Source organism: Halichoeres trimaculatus, unplaced genomic scaffold, assembly GCF_033239565.1.
Source record: "Halichoeres trimaculatus isolate MK-OKI-2021-1 unplaced genomic scaffold, fHalTri1.1 fHalTri1_scaffold_15, whole genome shotgun sequence".
NCBI lineage: Eukaryota > Metazoa > Chordata > Actinopteri > Labriformes > Labridae > Halichoeres > Halichoeres trimaculatus.
Window position 1 is genome coordinate 16,926,283 of NW_027437193.1, and position 26,085 is coordinate 16,952,367.

Sequence of the window (26,085 nt, forward strand, 5' to 3'; positions counted from 1 at the left end):
CTGTCTCACAAATCCTGATTCTCAACCTGTGCTGGGTATCGGCTGTTGTCAAAGTATTAACACAAGATACATCTCGGAATATAAACATTTGTTTATTTCATTCCTTAGGCATGAGGTGTCTTTGAGAAAGATATATCATGACTTTCTCCTCTTTTCAGTATGATATGAGGAGGGGGAAAAAAAGTGTATCCAGCTCCCTGACAAATTGTTTTTATCACTGGGGTGCCTCGCTACAGTGTGACGGAATGTAAACAACTATCACACTGTTAACAGGCCTTTTTTAGACCTTACTTTTCAGCCTTTGCGTGTGGCTGACATGATTGCACATTTACGACCACTCTTGAGTTACATTGCTACTTTTTTCCCCACTCTATGACTTCTTTTCTCCCCTTTCTCTAGCACAGTTAATGCCATTTTGCCTCATTTGTGAGTCACAAACCATAACAGCAGTAAGCATGTCCCAGTGGTGACCATAAATATTTTTTGCTGTCCTATTGATCTAGCCTGTAGTAACCCTTTTGCTTGTCAAAGTAGCTTTTTTTTTTTTTTTTTTTTTTTTTAACTTTTCAGCTGTAATGACCATAGACTGTATATAGAGTGGACAGCGTGGCTCCGTCATTTATCATTGTCAATGAGGAATTCTGGGAGAATCTGAGTGGAGCTTGGTGACAAAAATAATAAATCTATTTTTTTTCGAGAGTCTAATCACTTCCTGACTCTACCTCCTGGCATATTTTACAATCCCCCCAAAAAATACACGAGAACGGCAGCTGTCAATCATCGTAGAACGTAACCTAAAGTCTTGTTTTTAACCTCTTATAACTAATGAAAATGAAAATTTTCAGAAAAAAGAGGACTTGAATACAAGGCAGCCAAATGAAATCTTCAAATCACCACAACAATCAGACGTGAGAAACATTTCTACGAGGTGTAATAATTTTTTCAAGTTTGACCACAGCCCATTTGGAATGGCTGGAAAGCTGTATTTTTTAACCTATACTGCAGCCAGCCACCAGGGGGAGCAGATTTTGGGGAGACCTCACTTCGAGCTGAGCAAGCAGACGTCCATTTTTTTTACAGTCTATGGTAATGACTGTTACATGAAAGCAAATGTATCCAGGTCTAAAAATGTGTATAACACATGTTAATGATTTGCCAGCATATTAAACCATGTGAACCTTTTAGCTAAAGATTGGCGTAAATTGCAAGGCTAGGTAATTTTATTCCAAAATGTTGGCTATGAGGCAAAGTGAGCCAAATGCCTTGGGGCAAATTAAACCAGTGGTTCAACTGGTGTGGACTGGAGTAAACCCAGTCAGATGGTATCGAGCACAAGTTACTGAGACCTTCATATTTAAACTGAGTTTCTCTAAAGTAGGGCTTCGTGATTACAATATGATTCATAAGGTTATTGCTTTCCCATTCTTTCTTATCACAGAATAATTTTTTGGACCATGATAAAGAGACAGATGATCAGATTGGGGTAACAAAATTTAACTCCTGCCTTTAGCTAAATATGAAGGTGTTTCTCCTTGACTTTAATGTATATCTGTGTTCATTCACCCACCAGTGAAACAGAGAATCTTTGAGCTCTCTGTTCTCATCCTATAAAGTTCTGCTGTGGTTCTGCTGTGGTGTTGTTAAGAGCTTACTGAAATCCCAAATTGTTAAGTACTGACACTTAGTCATGTCCCTAGCATTCTATCAGAAAGTGGAGTGGTTTGTTGTTGAGGATGAAAGTTGGCCTAATTGAGAATCGAAACTTAAGCCTCATTCATTTTCCTCAAATTTAATCAAGTTACAGAATTATTTCTATTATTGTCATTTGCAATGCTATGTTAAATCTAAGCTATTTTTTCTTTAATATAGTTCAAAAAGATGCTCAGGTTTGAACTGGAAAAGGTGATTTGGTCAGATTACCCCCAGGTGGCTCAATTTTCCCCCAAAACTGGGGCAGGTTGAGCCACAAGACAACTTTTTTTGGGGAGGTAACATCTTTATTGTCTTTTGTCATGGGGGCATTCTTATCATTTCCACTGAAAGGAAGCATCCTGAAATAAAGGTAGACACTTTTATTTTACTTCTGAATTACACTTCCTTGTCTAGAGGACAGCATAAGTAAAAAAAAAATTATGTTTACCTCACTCTCCCCTATGTTTAATTTCACTGTAAAAATTACATTTATAAGCAGTGCTAGTTGGGATTTCTTAGACCCTACATGCACAAAAATCAGTATTTGCAGCATACACTTGAGATGAGTAGGAGGTAATTATGTGCCCTTATTACAAGTCTCTTCTCCTATCTTTTCTTCTCTTTCTCCTCTCTGTCTGTCTGGTCTGAACTTCTCTCTTTCCATTCATTGCTCACACTCCACCCATTCAAACAAACACTGCCTTGTTACAACATCGGACCAACTTCCCTCATGGAAAAAGTACGTCACACAGCACCCGAGGTGATTCAGTGTCAACCTGAGTGACATGAACAAACGTCTATGTCTGCAAGCGGATACTGTATATAACTGGATAAAACAAACCAAGGTGGGGGTGAAAGATATAAAGAGGGAGAGAAAAGCCAGACTTATTTTTTTCTCCCCCCTCTCTGTTTATCCTGGCACACAAAGCAAACCAATTGCCTTCCAGAGAAATGTCAGGAACCAATCTCCTTAAAGTAATTTGCAATCACAGTGGCTGAAAAAGCTTTTTGCATCAATGAGCCTTCATGAGACATTTCATTTCAAAGCATGGGGGGGAGAAAGCTTTGCTTCAAAGATTTTTGGTCAGATTTTAAGAAGGATGCAGCCTCCTGACACCAGTATTTGGTCTTTATAACTACACACCCAAACAATGTTTTCTTCTCACTTCCTCATTCAACCTTTGCAGAGAAAAAAAAATCTTGTAGTAATGCACTCTTTCTCCAATGGATAACGCTACCTTTATTTTCCGTTTTGAGTAATGTAAATGTTGTTTTCTGCCCAGACAGCCAGTGAGCCGGCACTGTCTGCAGATTATGCAGAGATACAGAATTGAGAAACTGTTATAATGAAACCAGACACACACAAACATCAGTCCCTGTGAGTATAGTTGCTCAATTCAGTGTGATGAAAGTGTTGTAATGTGGAAACTCTCCAGTTCTACTTAGAGAAAATCAGCTGAGTGGCAGCACTGATGGCGCAGTTTTTTCTTTTTTGTGAAGTGTCATTAAAGTTTTAGAAAAGATTCATTTATCAAAACTGGAAAAACAATCTGAGCAAACTCCATATGCTGCCGAACCCTGGGATGTTTCTCAAAGAAGCCAACAAGGATTTTGTCAAAATACTGGAACAGCTAAGCTTTTTTGACACACTTCAGCACTCCTGGTTTTGGATTGAGGTCATTCATATTTTTCTTGTTTACTATTATGTCCATTCAATACCTTCATCCACTATGGAAGCATCCCCCATGGATGAAACCAGTGAATTTAGTGACCCTCACTCTCCCTCAACACCATAATCAAGCTGACATTTTTGGTTCACAGTGGATGTAACAATGAATTATGAATGGAGAGCTATAAAATACGAGAGGGACTTAAGAGGATGGAGAGATATAATGTTTTTTTTTTTTTTAATCAAGTGCCACAAAAAGGTCAAAAGTTGTAGCCTACCTAACATATGAGCTGGATGTGGAAATGTTGGACATTTTCTGATAGTGACTTAAAAAATGAATCTCTAAGCTTGTATATAATACCCAGAGTTAAAGAAGTGAAAACTAATCTGCAAACACAGCAGTGAGACCGATATGAGGTTTTAACAGCTTTGTTGTTGCTACAGTTCATCTGCTAAACATGCTGTTCGGAAATCTAAAGGCAGTATCACGATGGGTGACTTGATAATTTAGTGTGAAAACCCAATTTAAAGGGGCTGTGAGGAGTCTCAACGTGATCTTGAAAAAGTCTCCCCTCTAGATATATGCTTCATCGTAATCCAAGCTTCAAATTGAGACGGCGCCAATATAAGTTATTTCAACATGCTACTTAGTAGCTTCCCGATCAGGTCGATCAGGACTGGATTGATTTACAGCACCTCTAAGTCCCTACGATAACACCACACCAGCTGACAAAGTTTAGTAGTGTGAAGACACATCTGTGTTTTTCTCTACTGAAAATGATTTATGTGATTAATGTTGTAGTGATGGTGGACACGTGAGCCTAACTGTCAGACAGAAAGAGGACAGAAGAGCAGTAGAAAGCTGAACTGGAGAGCGTTACAGCCTGAGCTAAAGGCTAACACAGGGGCTAAACTGTTTGTGCTAATGTTCATTCCAACTTGTGTGCAGCAGTTATTCTGCAGTGGTCTGTTTAAACTTGTGAGTCTATCAATGAAATGAAGAGTGAGGCAAGACATAACCATGATTCACTTACGTTACACATTAATGACATGTCTCACAGCACCGGGCTGCCAGTAGCGCTACTAAACTACTGTCGGAACTGACAGTTTACTTGTCACGTTAGCCTGCGGGTAAATTGTAGCACAAGGCTGCTAGTAATGCTAACTACAGCTGGCTACTGATATACAAACTTGTGTTTGCTTGTTGTCACGTTTTAAACCACAGTGCTATGTAACTGTACTGATAAATATCTTACCTCATCGTGTTGTATCCAGTAAAAAGTTGTCTTGAACGAAGAAAATTTGCTCCAAAAACCAAAAAACATCTGGTCAAAGTCACATCTTTACAACAGTGTGTGCGCGACTCCAGACGAGACCAGGTGAAGCAGTCTTTTTAAAACAGATCCTCCTTCTAGCATCTTTAAATTTAAACTGAGACCTATGGTAGGCCCCAACAGCCACCAGTTACACTAAGACTATAATATGAAGTACACAATGTAACATTATGATTCAAAATAGCTCTTAAATCTGTAATGTAAGCACATTAGCATGCTGGTGTTAGCATTAGGCTTAAAGCTCCATGTGCTGTTTTAAAGCATCACAAATACACTAGAATAATTGTGAACTCATTTGTTTTATCTCCAAACTGATGAGGTAACATTGAACTACAGCAGTGTATAAATAAAACTAAACTGCACATCTCTGTCTACATGTTTCTGTTTTCATTCATAGTATGAAAATAGGGGTTGAGGAGAAAGCTTCAGTGTGTCTTGCAGATTAAGGATATGTTTTTTAACAAAAGAAAATTCAGTAATGAAAATGTCCTCATTGCTGACCTTAACAATCTCAACAGAGATTAATTGAAATAAATAATAATTGAAATAAAACCTTTGGGCCATGAAGGCTCAAAAATAATTTTTAATGAATGAAAAATTTATGATCGGCAGTGACTACATCAGTTCTGGCAGATTAGCAGAAGGGTTGATTGATGCTCTCTGTCCTTGTCACATTAGCCAACAGAGTCCGTATTAAAAGTTACAAAAAAAATGTAATTATGTCACAAAGTGAAGGTCGAAGCTGTATTAATAACCTCTGACAGCCTGTCAACTCTCCAGACCGAAAATAAGAGTTTGGTCATTAAGGTTATGAAGATGGGGCAAACAAACTTCCCTCCTATTAATGTCGGACAGGCCTATGGACACATTAAACTGATGGATGTGAGCTGTCCTCAGTGTATGAATGCAAAGCAGGCGCCTTGAGATCATTCTACACGGCAATCTATTGTTATTCTGTAGCAAGCACTACATCAACAAATGTAATGTGACAGTTCAGAGCACAGAGGCAGGTGACGCAACTACATTACATTAAAGACATAAAACTGTATTATGCAAAATCATATTACTGAGGGTAAGAGCGTATTAGAATCACAAAAAAACAGGTTATAATTTCCAAAAGTAATGTCTGAAAAAAAAACTCATCTCAATTAAGTCACATTATCTTCAATGTGGTGACATAAATTATATTGACAATATATGGAAAGTTTTAAAGTGGGTTTCTGTCGAGCAGCTTTCTGGCGATGTGTGTTTTGAAAATGACCTGGCTTTAATGAGCAGATCTTGTGAGTGAATGATATGGACAGGCTCACGTTTGAGAACGTTAGTGTTTTTTTATGCATTACACTGTTCCTCTGGTGCCTTGTGGTAGCTTTACATAAATTACAGCTAAAACATAATCCCCATTATTTTCACTCTGGCTCTGAAAAAGTACTTACTTAAGCCTCTGCCTGAAACCCCCTCATCTAAGCATTGTCTCTTTAAAGCTCCCCCATCGACAAACTCCTCCCATCCGTCAGAGTGATGGGTAGACCTTGGCGTTCAAGGCCCCCCTCTGTTGAACTAATTAGGTGATCCTTATTGAATGACCTCATCTTTTTTTTTAACCTATTTTGAGCAGTTTTCAGACAAATTCAAGGTACAACATATGAAAACATAATGTTTTGAGAATCAGCACATGTTAAGTCTGAACATTGGACTTGATAAGCATGTTTCAATATTGGTGAAGACTAATTATGCCTCTTTCAATATATTTTTAGTCATTTTTTGCTTAGAGTTGGGAAAGACATGCATCAAATGGTCCTGCCCCTGTGACAAGTACAATCGTTTCTGAGTATTGGACCAATAGAAGCCTTGTTTTTTCCACCATATCTGCAGTTATTTCAATGCATGACAGAATGGTACAAATACTTTTCTACCAACCATGATTTACTCAGTGTTTTCATGAAATAAAATTTATTATTTGATTACATTTATGAAAAACAAAGCAGAACTACAAAGTGCTGTTCGGTAGATGAAAAGGCTGGCTCATAGAGCTGAGCCAAATGATGTGTGTCACATGGGCTCCTATCTTTAATTCATTCTGTCCAAGTCAATTAAAATGATTTGGTGTTGCAAAGAAATTTAAAATTAAGAATTAGACATTGCACGAATTGCAATGTACTGAAACAAGTTGGGTACACAGGATTTATTTTAAAAGAATGTCATTAGATTGTAAAAGATGAACAAAAATTTAAGTGTCATATTTTCTTCACCCTTTTCCTGCTCAGCCATTTAGTACTGAATTTTTTTAGTTGCCATATGTCATTAAAAATGTGTTGAGCAATTGCAGCCTGAGTCTGCACAGTAGAGACGATGAGGGATTCTGGGAGAATCTGAGAGGAGCTGGGTGACAAAAATAATATATGTATTTTTTCTTTCGAGAGTCTTATCACTTCTTGACTCTACCTGCCGACATATTTTACATTCCCGAGAAAAAAATACACAAGAACGGCAGCTGTCAATCATCGTTAAATGTTACGTAAAGCCTCGTTTTTTACCTCGTATAACTAATGAAAACAAAACTTTTCAGAAAAAAGAGAACTTGAATACAAGACAGCCAAATGATATCTCCAAAACACCACAACATTCAGACTTGAGAAACATTTCTAAGAGGAGTATTAATTTTTTAAAGTTTGACCACAGCCCATCTGGAATGGCTGGAAAGCCTGATTTTTTAGCCTATACTGCAGCCAGCCACCAGGGGGAGCAGTTTTTTTGGAGACCTCACTTCCGAGCCAAGCAAGCGGACGTCCATTTTTTTACTCTATGAGTGGAACATTAAAAGATTAAAAACTAGATTGACTTCATATCCCTTGAATTAAAAAAATGGAAAGTTAAATGGTTAAAAAAGGTAAGGTAGATAACAGGTATTTGAGAAAAAAAAACAGCTCAGATTAATGTATTTATCTGATTTTACACTGATGTGACACACTGAGCCTGCTTTAAGAGCCATAACTTCAGAGTTCTTTTATTAACGTCATTCTCACCTATTCTTGAATAAAATACTCGAGACACATATATCTCTTTTTAAAAACATTTATTTTGTTATGACAAAAGTACTATACACAATACAAATTACTACTCAGAGTCTGTAGGACAAAAAATAACAAATATAGTACAAATAACCTCGACTGCTGCACTGAGGCTTAAAAAGAAATCAAAATAAAAAGAAGATAAATTGTTTTCTGTTCACAACCTAACTTCAACCTATTGTTTCCTGATTTAAAACAAAAGTTACTACCATAACCAGTAAACAATAGTTTATTAAACTGCATTATAACGGACAGGCTTAACTCATAAATGTTCTACTTTTGTTCACTTCAAGACAACCTGCTTTGCTTCTTATCCCATTAAACCACTCTGATCATCCTGTATCTGTGAAGATAATAAGTTACTGTAACGTGAACTTTTTTTTCATCAAAGTGTACTTTTTGTCCAAGTGTTGGGACACACACATACGTAGATCAGCTGGAGTCATAATTGTGTATGATTACATCAAAATCTAGCAAATAGCAGGCTAATGGGACAGGTTACAGCCGTGTACTTCTGAACGGAGATGGTCTTCTAGATCTTATGGAGGTTTTTGGTTTTGCTTTTCTCTCTCGCCATCAGGGATCGTCTTTTTCTGCTGGATAAAGCTCCCACAGGTCGGATCTTCATCTCGGTGAAGTCGAGGGAGGTCAGGTGGCCCTTCCACGGCTCCCAGTTCACTCCCTGTGAGCAAGAAAGAGGAGGAAATTGCAAGACAAGAGAAAATTTGATGCAAAGAAAAAGGAAGGAGAAGAATGAGATGAGAAACAGAGGACGAGGCAAGCAGCATGACAGACAGGTGGAATGACAAACACAAATGAATATCAGCCTCTGGCTTCATTTCATGTTAATGCAAACTTGTTTTGACTGTTATTACATTTTGCAGACAAACATTGCAGGAGACATCTGCAGCAGCAATATTATGGATGAAATCTGGACTCGAGCAGAGGTCTCCCCTGGCATTTCCTTCAGCATCAGTCTCCCTTAGACATAATAACTGTTGTTGTTACCCTATCAGCCTGGTAAAAACACACTTATGGTTTATAGCTGGTGTGAGCAATGTGTTTTCTTATCACCACTGATGGATTCAGGCCATTTCTGCCTCACCTCTATAATCCAAAACAAAACAGCATGGAGAGGGCTGGTGTGAAGTTGTCTTTGATTTCTGACCAGGGAACAGCCCCCAGTTAGCCTTTTTTATTTACTGGATATCTGAAAGCATGTTAAAAGTAATCCAAAGAACCAGTGATGTTGGGCACTGTTTAAGCAGACAGGATAAGCTTATTGTGTTTTGTTTTTAATGTGTCTTTTTGTGTTTGTTTCACATTCTGTAAAGTGTCTTTGAGTACTCTGAAAAGTGCTATACAAAATAAATGTATGATTATTATTGAATGACAAAGAAAAACTGGCTAACTCAGTAACTACACTTGAGTGTTAAAACATTCAGTCAGGGCTGAATTGAACAAATGCACTGGATGAATATATAATGTGCCGTATTGACATCTGAAGAAGAACAGGATTTTATAGAAGCCACAGAGAATATAACAGCTTGGAGATCTACTTGCATTTTTATTCACTTCAAGTGTGAAGAATCAATATTGTTTGGACAAAAAGTCTCCAGTGAGGCTTAATTTGATGAAGCAGACTAAAGAACAGAACTTTAAATACAATTGTACTTTTTTTTTAAAAAGTGATAGAAGAGTAGAAAAAGTGACAGTGAGATATATTCTTGTTTTTCATAGACTTTTCCCCCCTCAAGAATCCAAAAACTTGGGCTGTTTTCCAAACCACCTACTTCACCAGCAGTTAATGATTTGGCTAAAATTTAGTATGTATGCGAAAACTTGCAAGATCTGCAGTATGTCTAAAATTCTCAGATGTCCTACTGGTGTGGAAATTTTTTTTGGCATGCAATGGTCCAATTTACCTTGCATACTGTTTCACACAATGCCTGGTGCTAATGCGGCTTGTCTACGCAGGTGGCAATCAGGTAATGGTGAATTACCGCCACCTTCTGAAACAAGTCAACATTACAACTATAATAAAAACAAGCGTTAGATGGTCCGTGAGCAAGAACTGAGGCGATGTGAAACAAACACTGTTAAATCTTGTCACTTCCAGTCTTATAAAAAGTTTTTAATTCTACAAATTCATTAAAGCCCATATAAACACTCATTAACTTTTTTTTTTTTCAAATAGAACTTGGATTATGCAAAAACAGATTTTCCTTCAGTAAAAATATAAAGTCAAACCAGGTTTATTTGCCATTAACAATATAACTTTTGGTGTAAGATTCAAAATCAAACATGAAGATTCTGCTGTAATCTAATTTGATGCCTTTCCACACAGGAACGCTGACACTCCTCCTGGATTTGTTGTTTTTCTAAATTAATTTGAAATATACTTAAACCATTGAAATTAATGAAAGGACCAAAACCCCTGCACACACCCATGTGCGCGCACACACACAAAATACTAATACTCTTAAAAGAACTTCTCACTGAAATAAATTAAGTATTTTCTTCCCTTGCACAATTCTAATCATTTATTTGTATGTATGTATGTATGTGTATATATATATATATATATATATATATATATATATATATATATATATATATATATATATTCCTTTTAATTTACTTATTATATTGTTCATGTTTAATCTTCACTGATTGATCTGATTGATTTATACAAAAGGATCATCTTGAAATTATTTTGCATGTTAATAACTGAAATGTCAACATCTTGTACTCACATACAAAGCCCCCCCCAAAAATCAATTTTCTGAAACTGAAAACCAGCAAAGTATACTGCACTACAGACCCAACATACTACATCCAGAAGTAGTTGACAGTATACAGTGCCTCCTACCTTCCATACTAACATGTAGTGGGTAGACGGCTTGGAAAACAGCCTCAGTCTGGCACAACTTTAAAGGGGCTGTGAGGAGTTTCTAAATGATCTTGAAAAAGTCTTCCTTCTAGCTATATGCCTGATCATAATCCTCACTTTAAAGTTAGATTATCTGCACAATTATTGGGACATTTCGATATTCTTCTTCTTAGCTACCCTATCGGGTCAAGCCGGACCGGATTGATTTGCTGCACCTTTAAGTCTCTACGACAACATCACATCGGCTAACAAAGTTTAGTAGTGTGAATATACATCTGTGTTTTTCTCTGCTGAACTGAAGCTTAACTGGAGAGTGATACGGCTCAAGGCTAAGACAGAGGTTAAGCTGTTAGTGATAATGTTTATTCCAACCCACAGTCAGCAGTTATTCTGCAGTGGTCTGTTCAAACTTGAGAGTCTATCAATAAAATGAAGAGTGAGGTTATGTTAGCTCTGCTTGGTAGATGACTGGCAGGACAAAGCTAACCAAGGTTCACTAACGTTACACATTACAAGCATGTCTTAGAGCACCGTAATACCAGCTGCGCTAAATACAGACGGCTGCTAAACTACAAACTGACAGTGTTTACATGTTGTCGTGTTAGCCTACAGATATGTTGGAGCACAGGGCTGCCGATAGTGCTACATATAGCCAGCTTGACATTTGGTCAATGTCACATTTTAAACTGTAGTGCTATGTAACTGTACTGATAAATACCTTACCTCGACATGTTTTATCCAGTAAAAAGTTGTCTTGAACAAAGAATTTTTTTTTGATCCAATCTACATTCAATTACAAAACAAACACACGCCTTGCCAAAAGGAATTTAGTAATAACAGTGTGCGTGAGACTCCTGGCCACAAGGTGGCGAGGCAGTCCAATTAAAACAGATCCCCCTCAGTGCATCTTTAAGTGACAAAATACTGCGAGTGCCCCCTATATGTGTGAGGGCACACTACACCAAAAGAGTTTGGTAGCACTGTCTGATGTACTTTGAAGACGCTCTGCACAGATTGAGAAGAGATGTTTCTCTGTTAAAGCAGAAACTGAACTTGCTCTCCAAAATGTCAGTGAAGAAAGCTACAAGCATGTACTCATGACTTTTCAGCTGCCACTGTTAAATGATAATTTTCTTGAATATTTTTAGTTTGTATTTGTGAATTATGTCTGTCCCTAACATATAAACCACAAACTAAATTTGAAAAATATATTAAAAAAACATTTTCAGACACAGAACAAGGCAGGTAACATCCTTGAAAACATATCTCTGTAAGCTGCTTCCCTCTCACTCACCATGCTGTGCCTGTTGTCTCCCCACTTTCCATTGAGGTTGGCCAGGTGACAGTTCTTGTACCACCAGGCTCCACGGTGGGTCAGGGCACAGTTACCCAGGGCGATGTCATTATCTGAGTCGATGGTGGTCCAAGGCCGGCCTTGGTGATAGGTCATAGCATCACCTGGGGATAATCAGCGCTGAATGTGAGTACAGTTTGGTAGATAAAAAAGCAAAACGAGCTGTATACTGTTCCTTTATCAGCAGTGTTTTCACAGGCTTTTGCTGCTCAGTGTGTTGTCTTCATGTGCCCCCTGATGGGAGAGCTGTAATGAAATGGCAGAAATAACTACATACAGTATATGTTGCTGCAGCACAGTGTGGTATGTGTAGACACAGCATCCCACTTGCTGTGCATCTGTATCTGTCTGCCTTTAAAGCTCACTTCAGCCCTACCTCCATCAGATGCCCCCTTCCTCATGGAGCTGCTGTCTTTAACTGCCTGAAACAAATATCCCACCTACTGTTGGTGTGTATTTGCTTTCTCAGCACCCCATAGACTTACAGGTAAGATGCCTACTGCACGAAGCCCCCGTACTCCCACTCCTGTCTGTCTCATTCCCACCCTTGCCCACTCTTCTTCTTTTCTATTTGAGTAAAGTGTCAGAGGAAAAAAAAACAGGGAGCCTGAAAAGTTGCTCATGTTGTCTCCTCGGTGTCAGTTCACTGTGTTTTTTGGCAGAATTGTTCCAGCAAAAAGGCTCACCTGCTGTTCCTCTGTACGTGCCAATAGTAAGTTTGAACTTCTGCTTGACCGGTGCAATCTTGAAGTTGTCATAAACAGCGTACGCTCTCTCTGATCCATAGCCCAGGTCAAATCTCAGCTCGTACTGAGTGGGAGTGTTGGTGAGCTCATATATCTTATCCATACCTGGGGGAGCAGCCAAAGAGAGAACAGGTGAACAAGATTAAACATTGAGATATTCCATTGGTGTGCATATGTGCATGCTTCAGTATCTGCAAAAAAAACAAAGAAGCCACAGATCAGTGGAGCCCTCACCGATGAAGAACTCATCTGTCATGTTGCCAAAGCCAGCTATGTACTGCCTCCAGCGTTTCATGAAGTCCAGCTTGCCAGTGGTACGTCGCTGGAGCATCTACAAGCAGCAAGCGCAAGAAGTTCACTGGTGTTTCAAACTACTAGCTTTGAACATGGTTTTTCACGATTTCTAACACCTAATCCCTGTACATGCATGCTTCCTCTCTACTGTCGACAAAGGGAACAAATTTTATTTTAAGTTTGGAGTCAGACAAAAAGGTCATTGGCAGAGATATTTAAAGTTATTTAGCTCCAAAGACTGAACCCTTAAATTTCAAAAGCTTTAGCTTCATGGTGTGTACACATTAAAAAAAGATGAGGACCAAACTTTGGAAAGGCTTCAAGGACATATATGATAAGACAAATAAGATAGTCAGAACGTTTGGAGTCGTCGAGTGTGTGTCATCACCATGAAATTTAAAGGCCCCATATTGTGCAAAAGTCACTTTATTAAGTCTTTCAGTGGAATTTGTGGGTCTTTCCTCCCAGCCCACAAAATGTGATATTTAATGACAAAACCTGTACTCAGTAGTGCTTGTGAATGTAAAATCCTGACCTAAAACTAGCTGTTTGGATTTTGGGGATTTGCCGACATCAGCGATTTCCTTTTTTGACCAATCAGGAGCAAGTCTAACCTGATTGGTCCACCGGAGCAGATACCCCTGCACCCCCTCCCCGCCCACTCCCGCCCGAGAGAATTCCAAAGTTGAAGAGCCATCACTGCTTTGTCTTTGGCTGTAAACAGCCACATAGTTGCATTCACAAGCTTTCCATCTCGAAAGAAGACAAGACTAAGTGGCTAGAGTTCATTTATCAAGGAAATGTGCCAGCTACACTCAGTAAAACTGTGCATGTGTGTGCTAGTAACTTCACAGCCGACTGCTTTTCCAGCTTTGGACAGTACAACAGAGGGCTAGAGAATAGGCTGGTCCTGAAGTTGGAGTTTTTCCTCAGTGTCCCCCCTGTCTCTATGTTAGCTTCAGGATGCTAACTTTAGCTGCGGTTAGCCAGTTGTTTTAGCCTGTAATGTTACTTTGGTAAATGAGCTTCGCTGTTTCTAAACATTGTGCACTCGGAGCTCGTGGCGCCGCTCTCAGTGACGGGGAAGAGCGGGGTGGTAGCAGCGGTGGCTCATTTACATATGAAGGTCACGCCCACTAAATCAGAGCGTTCTGAACAGAGGGGCTATGAGAGCCTGGAAACAATGCTGCTGTGCTTGATTTATTGGCTTTTGGACCAAAACATGTTACTACCATTTCATGAAGACATCAATGATCCATATTAAACAGCAGAGAAGGAGCATAATATGGGACCTTTAAAAGGAAAATGTCAAACTTAAGGGGTGTCAAAGGCTGATATTTGTATTAGTCTGAAGTGTATTAATATGTCTTACAAGCCAGCCGCCTCCATCAGTATCCATATCGCAGAAAACCTCGATAGGTTTGGAGCGATCACTGTTAATATAGACGGTGTAGATACCACTCTGCTTATTGCCGTTCTTCATAATCTGAACACAGTCCATCGGGAAGGGGTACGAGAGGCCAACTAGGGAAAAAGATGCAACAAAACTGTTAATAGTTTTTTAAAAGGATACTTTGGTGAGTTGTATGAAGCAGGAGCACCAGCAGGACAACTAGAAGAGAAACTGATTATCAACTGCTTATGTTGGTGCAAACATACATTCTACTTAAAATATTTACTTTACTGTCAAAAAGTCTAACTAATTTTTAGTGACAAATGTTAATCATTATGCCATCATTGATAGCCCCAGGCCTGTGCTGATTATCTTCTGTTTCTAAAAAAGGGCCTGAGCAATCGGGGATCCCTTCTTGGTTATCCACTTATCTTGACAAACACCTCCCATGACTCCACTTACAAAAACAACTATCCCTTAGATGAGACACATTTCAGAACAGGATAAAGTAAAACAAAACAAAAAAAAAGGAAAAGAGTGACAATCAATTTGTGGATCTGCAGAAGACAGAAGTGACTCTGTGGAGCAGAGAGCGCACTTCAGTGTACACACCTGTTTTAAAGACAGTCTCAACCACCCTGCTCCTCTTGTTCCCCCTGTAGGCTATGATGGTCACGATGTATCTCTTTCCCATCTCCAGACCAGATAGAGAGAATCTGCTCTCTCTGGCTCCAAGCCGCTTTTCAACAGTCTGTCATCAATAAACACCAACAGCAGTTAATCTTACTGAATATTTAAGGAGAAATTGTATTAAAGAAACAGGATATAAGATGTCTGGTTATAACAATACTGTTTTCTACTTAAGTTAAAGACTCAAATAATGCGGGTTCTCCATTCTTACAAAACTTAATAAAAGTTTGAAAAGATCAATCCCCTTTTTATGAGCTCAAAATTACTTTTTTGGGGGGGGGGGTTAAATTTATTTTTCACCACAAGAGGTCAGTGTTCCACAAAGCGTAGACATGACATATCTGCTGTGTACTCAGATTTAATAGCGGGCAGTGATGAATACTTTATTTGTCTCTTGATTTAGTTTGTGAGACAAAGGTTTCAAAAAAGGAAAAAGGCTGTGACTAAACTTACTTTTAGAAAATTTCAGTTGGAAAATGTCTTGTTTGACATGTGCACTACTCACTTTATATTCTTTTTTCACAGTGTTATAAAGTCCTAAATCAACTCTTTAGACTGTTTTTAATATCACGTCCAGTTTCAGTGTATCAAACCTCAAGGCTTAGTACCTCAGTGTCCATCGCCTCGTCTCTGTATGTGAGGATGTACCCCTCTATGTCAGCCAGTGGAGGAATCCAGGTCAGAACAGCAGAGTCCAGCTCCACATCTGTCGCCTTCAGGTCCCTGGGGGAATCAATCTCTGTGGTTGGAGGATAAATCAGAGCCGATTACTGGGTATGGATGTGGTGTCTACTGTACCCAAAGTTTATCTTTACTCAGGGGTCAACTCAAATCTGGATTGGAAAAGCATATGAGTTTGTTGTCGTTTTTTTTTTTTCTTTTTTTTTTTTCATTTAAACAAGCAAACAATAGATTTTTTTTTTCAATTCGTCCTCAAATTTTTTTCTTTCAAACCTGTTCCTCTTTGTTTTACATTTTGTCTGTGCTTCACGCAGCAGAAATATTTCTCTATGTGACTTAGTTTTGTGAAACCCAGATGAATCAACTTAAAGCATGAGAGCACAGTTTTCAACCCTTGTCCCCTTTATCTAACTGAAAAATTAATGTGTCTGACACTTGTGTTTCTGCAGCACACAACTGAGATGACTCCCACCCACATGCTGAGTTACAGTTTGCCTCAGCAGACAAACTGTCTCTTGGTCTCTGCTTTATCTAAATGCTATGTAGGTTTGATCTGCAACAGATGCTAAAATAATTTGTCTGAAATAATTTGTCCTGCTGTAACAGTTGGAGCCTTCACTTGCCATGGCTTACAAAATTAAAGGGAGAGCTTCTCAACAACTATTATACACTCAGGTCTTGAGACAAACTTTAAGGCGTATTGAGCCATTAATGCCATTGGTCATGTGAATAATTATTCTGACAGTTTAGCTATCTGTTTTCATGAGGATGTAATAGTGTGGGCAGTGATGCATGCAGAAGTTCCATCAGCAGACTGTGAACGCTGAGATGCTGGTTTCAGATAGATTTAAACGACATATTGATGGTGCTTGTTACGAGGTCCAGTAAAGTCACAATTGTAATAACATGTGCTTTTATGTATCCCAGATGATATCTTCTAACACAATGGCTTTCCTATCTGAGCTCAGCACCGTGCTGGTCTGCAGCCAGCGATGCTTTCTAATGAGTTACGACGTGACAAGTTTATAATCCAGACCTCGGCCATTTGCTGCCTAATTGAAAAAGATCCAGCTTTCACTTAGAGCTCCCAGGTGATTTTACACATCATCTGGCACACACAAAGATACCTCTGTTGTAACGCATTCACCATGTGCTGAAGCTGCTATTTTTACCCCACTTCAAGCTGCAAGACTTTCACTTTGACCCTGCCTGGTCTGGTCTGTGGGAAACATTTCCCGCCAGATTGGGGCTAACATTATTTCCTGGAAGTTTTTAAGATCAGAAAAAAAGAAAAACCTCGTCAGAGGTTTCGGTTCTGATTATACAAACTGCCGGTAACTGCTGTTCCAACTAGCCCTTCACTCCCATGAATGCCTGTGGATCCAGTATGATGCCAAATAATAATCAAAATAACCCCAAAACCAAAAGTTATTTCAATGCACTTAAAATGTGATATTTTTTCCAGTAGATAATTATTGAGTTTAAAACATTACTTTGAATGCACAAGATAATTAACTTTCACAAAGGATAAAATTGTATCCTCCATTTTTATAAAAATGTCATAAACCATTTGGATACATTATGCATCTCTCATGTTAAGAATATTGTCTTGTGCTTAAAAGTTAATAATAATACTTAAATAAATTACAGGAATTCATGTCTACATCCTCTGAAAAATGTCAGTTTTCCTGCATCCACACATACTGCACCAAGTCACTGTTTCTGAAGAACAAATACTCTCCCAAGCCTTCACCATATGCAGCACATCTAGGCTGAGTGGAAACCCTACGAAACTACAGTCTTTGTTTTAAAGGAGCAGTAACCTGTTTTAATTTGTGTCTGCACAGATACCTGGGACTTGTTATTGGAAAACAGCTCTGTGCAGCACAATGATCTGTTTAAGACAGAGCCACAGCTGTGATGCTCATGGGCCCTACATGGCTTTTTGATGCCTGGTAGGAAACACATTTAAAACGCAATCCTGAGCCTGTCTGCATGACTTTTGGTTTATTTTATTTATATCGCCCATACAAGGGTTCCTTGTCTGATTTCAAGATCTGTTCTAGACTGTGCTATGTGCTTTGATACCTAATTCACATTCCTCTGTGTGTGTACAACAAAGTCTAACAAAAGAAAACTCTGCCTCTTTGCACCTGTCTCTGCATTTGTGGAAATCTTCCTGGTTGATTTGCTTCCTTTGTAAGCCCAGACGTAGACTGCATAGAGGACCCCAGGCCTTAAGCCGGTCAGTGTGTAAGAGGTGCTGTCAGACCCAACTTGGATCTCTTCACTATCTCCCTCAGAAGAGCTGTAGCTTAGCATGTAGCCATCAATGTCAGCCCGGACTGGATCCCAAGACACGATGAAGCTGGACTCTGTTTCATCTCGGGCTAAGAGGTTAGCGGGAGCATCCAGTTCTAGAGGAAGATGTTAGTGAGAGTGGTTAGTGTACCACAAGTGCACATTACAAGATGTGTAGTTTCATTTCACACCCAGAGGCAGCAATGAAAACTTTTCCTCATGCACTAGCTGAATATGACAGTATTATTGTATTATAAAGGTTAATATTGATGATATTATCACATATTGCATGATGAAAGAGGGTCAGTGTTTGAGTATAACGTTTGACCTCTAGGTGACAGCTAGGATAGGCTACAGCCCCTATGCCCTGGAACACGAAATGTGGTATAAATAATACAAAGATGGATTTAATGATAATTCAATCAATTGATCCTTCAACTTCATGTTATCTGACTGTAAAACTGTAGTTAATGTAACAGACAGAAGGCCCCAGTCAGCGAGCTTGTAAGAGACAACATGGGGTCCCAGAGGTGTCTTTGTAGCTGAGCTCTCATCAGAGCAAAGCTGTTTGACTGCACTTTGTCTCACAACACCCCGATGATTGGCCAAGAGATTAGTTCCTATTTTGCAGATGGAGTCACACTTATAGCACAAGCTAGGTGAGTTATGTGATTTCTTTTTTTACTTTCAGAGTTTCAACTTTCAAATTCAAGCTAAAGTGAACGGACATCTGCAAAGAGCAGAGGTCAGAAGGTAGAGAGTGGTTTCATTCTGACATCTCAAGGACCTGCTGGACAGCAGAGATGTCCGACTGAGAAGGGAGGATGTCTTTTGTCCTCTCACAGACAAATACACAGCTGATCTTAAAATCAGGATGGATCGGAAGATTGAGTACATCCAACTAAAGGATTTCAGACATCCCTCTGAAAAAGAGTCAAAGCTCTAAATTTCCTGAGTCTGCAATTTTTTTTATATCCAGTTCACACATGTTAAGTAGGTCTTAACATGTCTCTGAAATAAATTTATTCTTGGATACCAGAAGTTGAAAGGATCAGTCAAGATTTTTTGATCTTAAAAGAATTTTGAAGGCAGCAGCCCTAATCGTCTCTTCTGGTCTTGGGAAAGAATCTCCCTGCAACTTGTTATGCTGCAGGCGTGACTGAGGAGAGACTGCAGGTTAGACTCAGAACATGTTAGAGGTATGACACCTCTGAGCTGGCATGGGGCTGCTTAGAAAAACATGGGGTAGGTTATTTGGAGAAGACGTCTGGGCTGCTTTGCTCACTGGGAACCACATAGGAAGTTGGCGAGTCAGTGGATGAGCTGATGGATGAAAAGGCTGGAAAACTGCTTTAAACAAACAAACTGATTCTGAGTGTTTTACCGTGTGAGAAACACGTGTCTTTTTGGGTTTACTGAAGAGATGTCTGGTCAAAAAGTCTGTCAGGGTTTGAAGCCAAAGGCTCTATTTAAGAATGACTGAGGTGAGCATGACTTTAATTGGACAGAAAGTGGATGATTTAAGACCTGTCTCGGCTTGTGTGGAGATCTTCTGGCTTGCTTTAGGTCCCTTGATGGCCCAGATGTAGATGGTGTAAAGGACTCCGGGCCTCAAACTTGTTAGCATGTGGGACGTGCTGTCAGACCCCAGTGTGATCTCCTCACTAGAACCCTCTGAGGAGTCGTAGGTTAGCATGTAACCGTCTATTGCAGCCTTGACCGGATCCCATGACACCATAAAGCTGGACTCAGTCTCATCTCGAGCTGAGAGGTTAGCAGGAGCATCAAGTTCTAGAGGAGGGTGTTAGTAAAGGATGTTAATGCACTAAAAACTGCACATAAGCTGTCATCAAACTTAGGTCTATGGTTGCAGACCTGCAAGTTGAGACTTGATTTATCATTGCCTGGAAGTAGTTAAGTTATGATCTCACATACATATGTTGATAAGATCAAATCTTGCAGAAAAAAGAAACTAATTTGACAAAAAAAAAAAAAAAAGCAACACTTAGCGTGGCTGAGCATGTCTGCGCTTGTATGTGAGCTCTTAACCCTCACTTTGGCATTAGCTGGTCAGGTAATTATGTGTCCTGGATAGGAGCAGAAAGTCAAAGATGTAAAACCTGTCTCGGCCTGTGTCGAAACCTTCGCACTGGCTTTGCTCCCCTTGATGGCCCAGATGTAGAGCGTATAGAGGACCCCGGGCCTCAGGCCGGTCAGCACATACGAAGAAGTGTCTGACCCAAGCGGGATTTCCTCACTTGAGCCCTCAGAGGAGCGGTAGGTTAACATGTAGCCATCAATTTCAGCCTGGGGTCGATCCCATGACACCCTGAAGCTGGACTCAGTTTCATCTTGGGCCAAGACGTTTGTTGGTGCGTCCAGCTCTGTGTGAGGAGTTATGGTTAGTAAAGACTACTCAAACAAATCACTTCATCCAGTGCAAACATCCCAATAATTACACACAGTGGAATAAGGATCAGAAATGTCAAACCTGGATCACAAATTGGAATAAGTCTTAATCACTATTTGGTCATTTAATGCTGATTAAATATTTTCTCAAGCAACACATTTGAAATGATTTAATCTTCATGAGAAGAATCTAAGAATAGGCCTATGTCTCTGTTTCTTATCTGCTGAAGTTTTGAATCCAAGTTTGACACTCTGTCATATCAGAATGATTAGATATTATGAGCTATGTTATTAAAGGAACATGCACATTAATAATGCAAAGACTAGAACTTGTAAGAACTCTGACCCAGTACGGAAAAAAAATAACCAAAGATGTTTCTGGATTTAGAATCACTAGTTTTGCTTCTGTGTAAATCTTTTTTTTTTTTTTGTATTTGCTACTTCCCCTTTCCAATACGGTATCACCTGTTTCTGTTCCTGGACTGTTCACCTCAAAGGTAATTGAGCTGAAAGCTGCTAGAATACCAGGTATGACAGTAGGCTCACTTCAGATGTGACCTAGTTCACTCCTGCTGGTTGATGTATGAGTAAAGTTCATGGAGCTAGCATGTCTGCTTGCCTTGTCTAAAGGCACCGGAGAAAAATGTGAAAACTGAAGCTACATGGGGAAAAAGAGTGCATAGGTGTAAATAAGAAAAGCAAATGGAAAAAAGACATTCAGTATAAATAAGCAAAAACAGCAACTCAAAGCATTTTGGCAGACTTATAATAAGGGAGAAGTTACTCGTACTGAACACACCAACACACATATAAACAAACCTTGAGCAGCTTTTAAACAAAAAGAGAAATTAAATAGAGTAATGTTGAAAAATGAGTGACAGTCTTTTGCCTTCAGTTTTCTTACTCTGAATGACCAAAAATAAACACCCAAACTGTTTGTTTTCAATAGTTTCAATAACACACTGACAGCTGTCGCTGTTTTAGAACGTCCCAAAAGATTTGAGTCCTTGCTTTTGACTGAATATCTGATGCAGTTTGAAAACCTGCTGATCAACGCTCACCAAAGCTTTCTTCTGCTGCCTTTCTTCAAAGACACAAAAGCAAACAGACAGAAACAGCTGCTAAACCTCACAACAGCAGGGATTAAGAGAAATGACAACACAAGCTCAAGAAAATAACTGGCTCTGTCGAATAAGCAAAATTGGCTCTTCTCAAACATCTTTGAGACATTCAGCCCTGAGCAACACTAAACCTTTAAACGAGGTGTCCAGCCTAATTATGTTTAATAGGCTTTTTCAGTGAGAGTTCAAGTTTCCCTCCTGGCAGTTCTGCAAAAAGTGGTTTAGCCTGCTAAGTGTCTGATGTCCTAATGTGTGATGCTTTTCACTTCTTGTTACGACAAAAAAACACAAGGGAATTTTGCAGGGGCACCAACCCTCGAAAGATCAAAAGGAAACGACTGGTGCATTGTGCAAAATGACTTTTAAAGGAAGGAGCTTGTACAAAGGAGCTTTAGAAAATGAGAGACTTAGAACATTTATCTTTCTGTTCAGTTGGTGGAGGAAAAAAGGAATGAAAGAAAAGAAATCAACTGCAGGGGAACACTTGATGCTTGAGAATTACAGGTCCTGGAACACGCATTTCATGATCTTTAAAAGACTGAAGGAAATGCTTTATTAAATTTGGCATTGCTTCTAAAATACCACTTCTCTAAAACTCTGTTTATTCCAGACCAGGCACCTTTTGAAGTTCATGAGAAAGACAATTAACCTGTGAATCTCTTCAGTCGTAAACCAAAAGAGAAAAAAAAGAAACATCTGGAGCATACCTTTATCATCCCAGGGTACCTCACATTTTTACCTGTTTCAGCCTCTGTTGAACTCTTCCTGCTCACTCTGTCTCCCTTGTAGGCCCAGATGTAGACCGTGTAGAGAACTCCAGGCCTCAAGCCAACCAGCCTGTATGAGGTGAGGTCTCGTCCGACAGGAATGTCTGCACTGGAGCCCTCAGCAGAGGTGTAGCTCAACATGTAGCCATCAATTTCTGCCTGGACCCGATCCCAGGAAACTGTTGCAGTGTCCTCTGTTGCTTCAGTAGTGACCAGGTTGGTAGGGGAATCAATGTCTGCAGAGGAAAAAATGTAAGGTGAAAAAAAAACAGAAAAAAAACAGCAGGGGGCACTGATTTTCCTTTTTTTAATCCAAATCTGAAAGAAATCCATTGACGCATATTCCCACCATTAAAAAACAAACAACAAAAAAAAAAACCAAACACAAAAAACCAACTACCTAATTATTTTTTTAAAGTAAAGACATGATAAAATGATAAAAGTCAAACCTGAATAAAAATGGTCAAATCAAGTAACTATAATTTAATATGCTTAAAACAATATTAAGACTTAGTTTCATAACCATGTCTCACTTATTCAGCACATCAAATCTCGCTCTTGTTAATATGGTATTTTAAAACTTGAATTATAACTCTTTAAAAAGATAAACAAAAAAAAATGGTATCATTTCTTTTGCATTCTTCTTTTCTAAATTTCTCTTGATCATCATAGATTTGACTCACTTTTATTTCTCTCATAAATATGACTAACATCCTGCGATGATGACTTTTTAAACTGCTGTTTTGGGGGGAAAGTTCTCACTTAATGGGCTTCTTTAAAAATCACAACTGAAAAACAACATGAAATATCTTTTTTAACATGACTCTGAAAAAAAAAACACAATTCTGCTAGACTTGTTTAGTGAAATGCTGGTGTTTTGTTTTAAGTGTTTATGCCGTTCTTCTTTGTGGGTAAAATAATAAACACATGAAGATTTAGGGACAATGTGCTCCTGCTTTCAAACAATCAACCAAAACCAGATTACAGCTTTGGCTGTCAGTTGAAAACAGGAAACAAATAGTTGGTTACTCGTTTCAGTCCATTATTTTTCATAAATTTGCCTTACTCTACCAGAATTTCCTCTAAAACAATATCACCTGACTTCTTTTCTTGTCTGAGGACCAGAGACTTTTTAACTTATTTGTTTATGCATGTGGCTTTATTAGAACTTCTTTAACCAGACGGTTTTCACTCAGCAGGGATAACTTTTACTATAATTACATAGGGTATGCTTGATTTATTAAGAAAAATCAAAATGCACAGATTTAGATTTGGTGTGCAACAGCCCCAAATATGCCTAAGATGTGAACACACTGAAGGAAAAGTTGTGATCTGGCTCTGCTCTATAAGAGCATTAGCAGCCCACAGACCAACCTGCAGTCTTTCTCTCATTGAGCTCCACAGGATGAGCTGCAGTAGGAAGAGGACACAGGAGCACAGAGCCAACGTTTTTAGAATCAGTGAGGGCTCATGGGAGATGTAAAGCATTGCAGTTGGTATCGTGCATGTGTGTGAATGAGTCTTAGCCTCTATCAAGGGAATTTCCACGAAAGTAGAGCTAAAGAAGCAACGAAAACAAGGAAGAGAGTCAGAAAATAAAAGAGCCACAGAGGCATAGAGGGAGAGACAGAGGAAGTAAAGGGAATGCAAAAGCAATCATCATTAAGGGTTATTCCTTTGTGGCAGCAGCTCAGTCGAGGTCAGTCGTGTGTCAGTGTACAGTCTGCATCATGAAACCTGATTTATGAAGCGTACATGAGAAGAAAGCAGCTATGCAACTGTCTAACTCCATTCCCCCTGTTTGCCTCTTCTCCTGTTGTCACTTCCTCGTCCTTGTGGCTGGAGAGCTTGACAGTCTGATGCGAGCCAAAGCACGGACAGAATTTATAATAGCTCCATTTTTTATTAGCATTGAGTGCTCCCACCAAGGCCTGAATACGAGGGTCCATTCAGCTGTCTGAGTACCTAAAGCAAGCACAGCCGGAGGAGGATGGAAATTACTGTCTATTACTGAAGCATTCAGACACAAGTTCATTTTTACATGACTGTTCATTGAAAATTTAGTAAAATCTGAAGCTTATAGCATCCAAAAAACATAAATTTCATTTAAAGGTAGGGCTGATCTATTTGATTTTTTACATCTTTATCTGATACATGATAACTGAAGACTGTCAGCAGGATCAAGATCTGACCTACAACTGATTTCTCAACCTTTTTCCCTCTGCAGTGACTGATCCCAATAGCCACATCAGTCACATAATAGCCTGACGCATAGCAGTGCAAGCACAGGGTATCCTGCTAATAAACCCAATGAAGAAGAAAACGTGACCCAGTAAACAAAGAGCAATGATGAAGTTGTCGTCTTTGTGATTTCCATGATTTTCCTTGCTCTTTGTTACAAAGTGCAATTAAGCTTTGTTTCAAAGAAGGCTGTGTGCCACGAGGAGAAATACAGCAGCTGCTGTCGCACAGTAAGTGACGATTCTTTAGACCAATCAACGGTCTACAGTAGCCACTGTTACATGAGGAGTTTTTCGTCTTTCCAAATGGAATCTTTCCGAATGACTTCTCCGAAAACAACAGTATACATGGAAAGGAATATTCAAATCTCTGGTCTACATGCACCGCTATAATCAAACAGAATAGTCAATGGGGCATGCACAGAAAAACGTAAACATCTCGAGATTTATCAAAGCTGGAGGATGACAGTTTGTTTATCACGGTGTTGCAATACTCCGTATTACGAGTTTGTCGTCAGTCCATTCTTGAAATTATGTTAATTTCTCTCAAAGTTTGGATCAAAAACAAACTTTCCCCCAGTGCTGACAGCTCGCCGCCATTTTTAAAACTGAGGAACATGTCTGGTTGCATCTTACAGCATATCTGAGCATGCACTGAAAGAACGCACCCTGACAACTTTCCATTTGAGTGGATATATAGCCGCGTTTCCACCAAGCAGTCCGGGTCAGTTCGTCTCGGTACGGTGCGCTTTTAGCGGCGTTTCCACAGACTCATCCCGGGACGGATCCCTAAAAACCGAGACGAGCCGTCCCACTTTTTTGGGACCCTTTCACATGGGTGCCAGACTGAACCGATCCGCTCTCGGGAGGTGGAGCAACACACTGCAGACCGTTGATTGGTCAAAAGAATCGTCATTTACCCCGACAGCGGCTGCATTTCTCCTGGCGGCTCACAGACTTCTCTGAAACGAAGCTTGATTGCACTTTGTAACAGAGAGTTACATGAAAATCACAGAGAGGACGAAATGCTGCATGTCTTCCATCTGTGCTCTTTGTTTACTGTGTCGCGTTTTCTTCTTTGTTGGATTTAATCGCGGGGTAAGCTGCTACGGCGTCACGCTATTGTTTACCAGCTGTGGCTTCCGGCATGCGGCTTACACGCCGCCCACCACGAGAGAGCACAGTTTGCTGTGGAAACGCAAATGAGATGAGACTTTACTGTCCCAAACCGTCCCAAACCGTACTGAACCGACCCGTACTGCTTGGTGGAAACGCAGCTTAAGATACTTCAATCAGTTCGGGGAAAGGAATATTCCACCTCTGTGAAACCGATTAAATGTCCATTCGAAATGGCATTTTTCTTTCAGAATGAGGTGTATACAAAGGTTAATTTCTTTCCGTTTGAGCGAATAAACCGAATGCAAGCGGAA

General features: G+C 39.5%; 1 protein-coding gene across 3 annotated transcripts in view; it reads right to left on the reverse strand.

Annotated features, from left to right (window-relative positions):
• Positions 1–7,842: 7,842 nt before the first annotated feature.
• tnn (tenascin N) overlaps positions 7,843–26,085 on the reverse strand; it is a 61,194-nt gene continuing 42,951 nt past the window's right edge. For 2 of the 3 annotated variants that reach the window (XM_074688409.1, XM_074688410.1), the window contains exons 10-20: positions 22,388–22,651; positions 20,239–20,502; positions 19,646–19,909; positions 17,971–18,234; positions 15,745–15,875; positions 15,059–15,197; positions 14,426–14,577; positions 12,994–13,090; positions 12,700–12,864; positions 11,954–12,117; positions 7,843–8,448 (exon numbers count right to left, since the gene is read on the reverse strand). In XM_074688409.1, coding sequence (XP_074544510.1) covers positions 8,299–8,448; positions 11,954–12,117; positions 12,700–12,864; positions 12,994–13,090; positions 14,426–14,577; positions 15,059–15,197; positions 15,745–15,875; positions 17,971–18,234; positions 19,646–19,909; positions 20,239–20,502; positions 22,388–22,651 — 2,054 coding nt within the window. In that variant the 3' untranslated portion in view covers positions 7,843–8,298. The remainder of the gene's footprint in view (positions 8,449–11,953; positions 12,118–12,699; positions 12,865–12,993; positions 13,091–14,425; positions 14,578–15,058; positions 15,198–15,744; positions 15,876–17,970; positions 18,235–19,645; positions 19,910–20,238; positions 20,503–22,387; positions 22,652–26,085) is intronic. The other variant, XM_074688411.1, reaches the window with a different exon arrangement.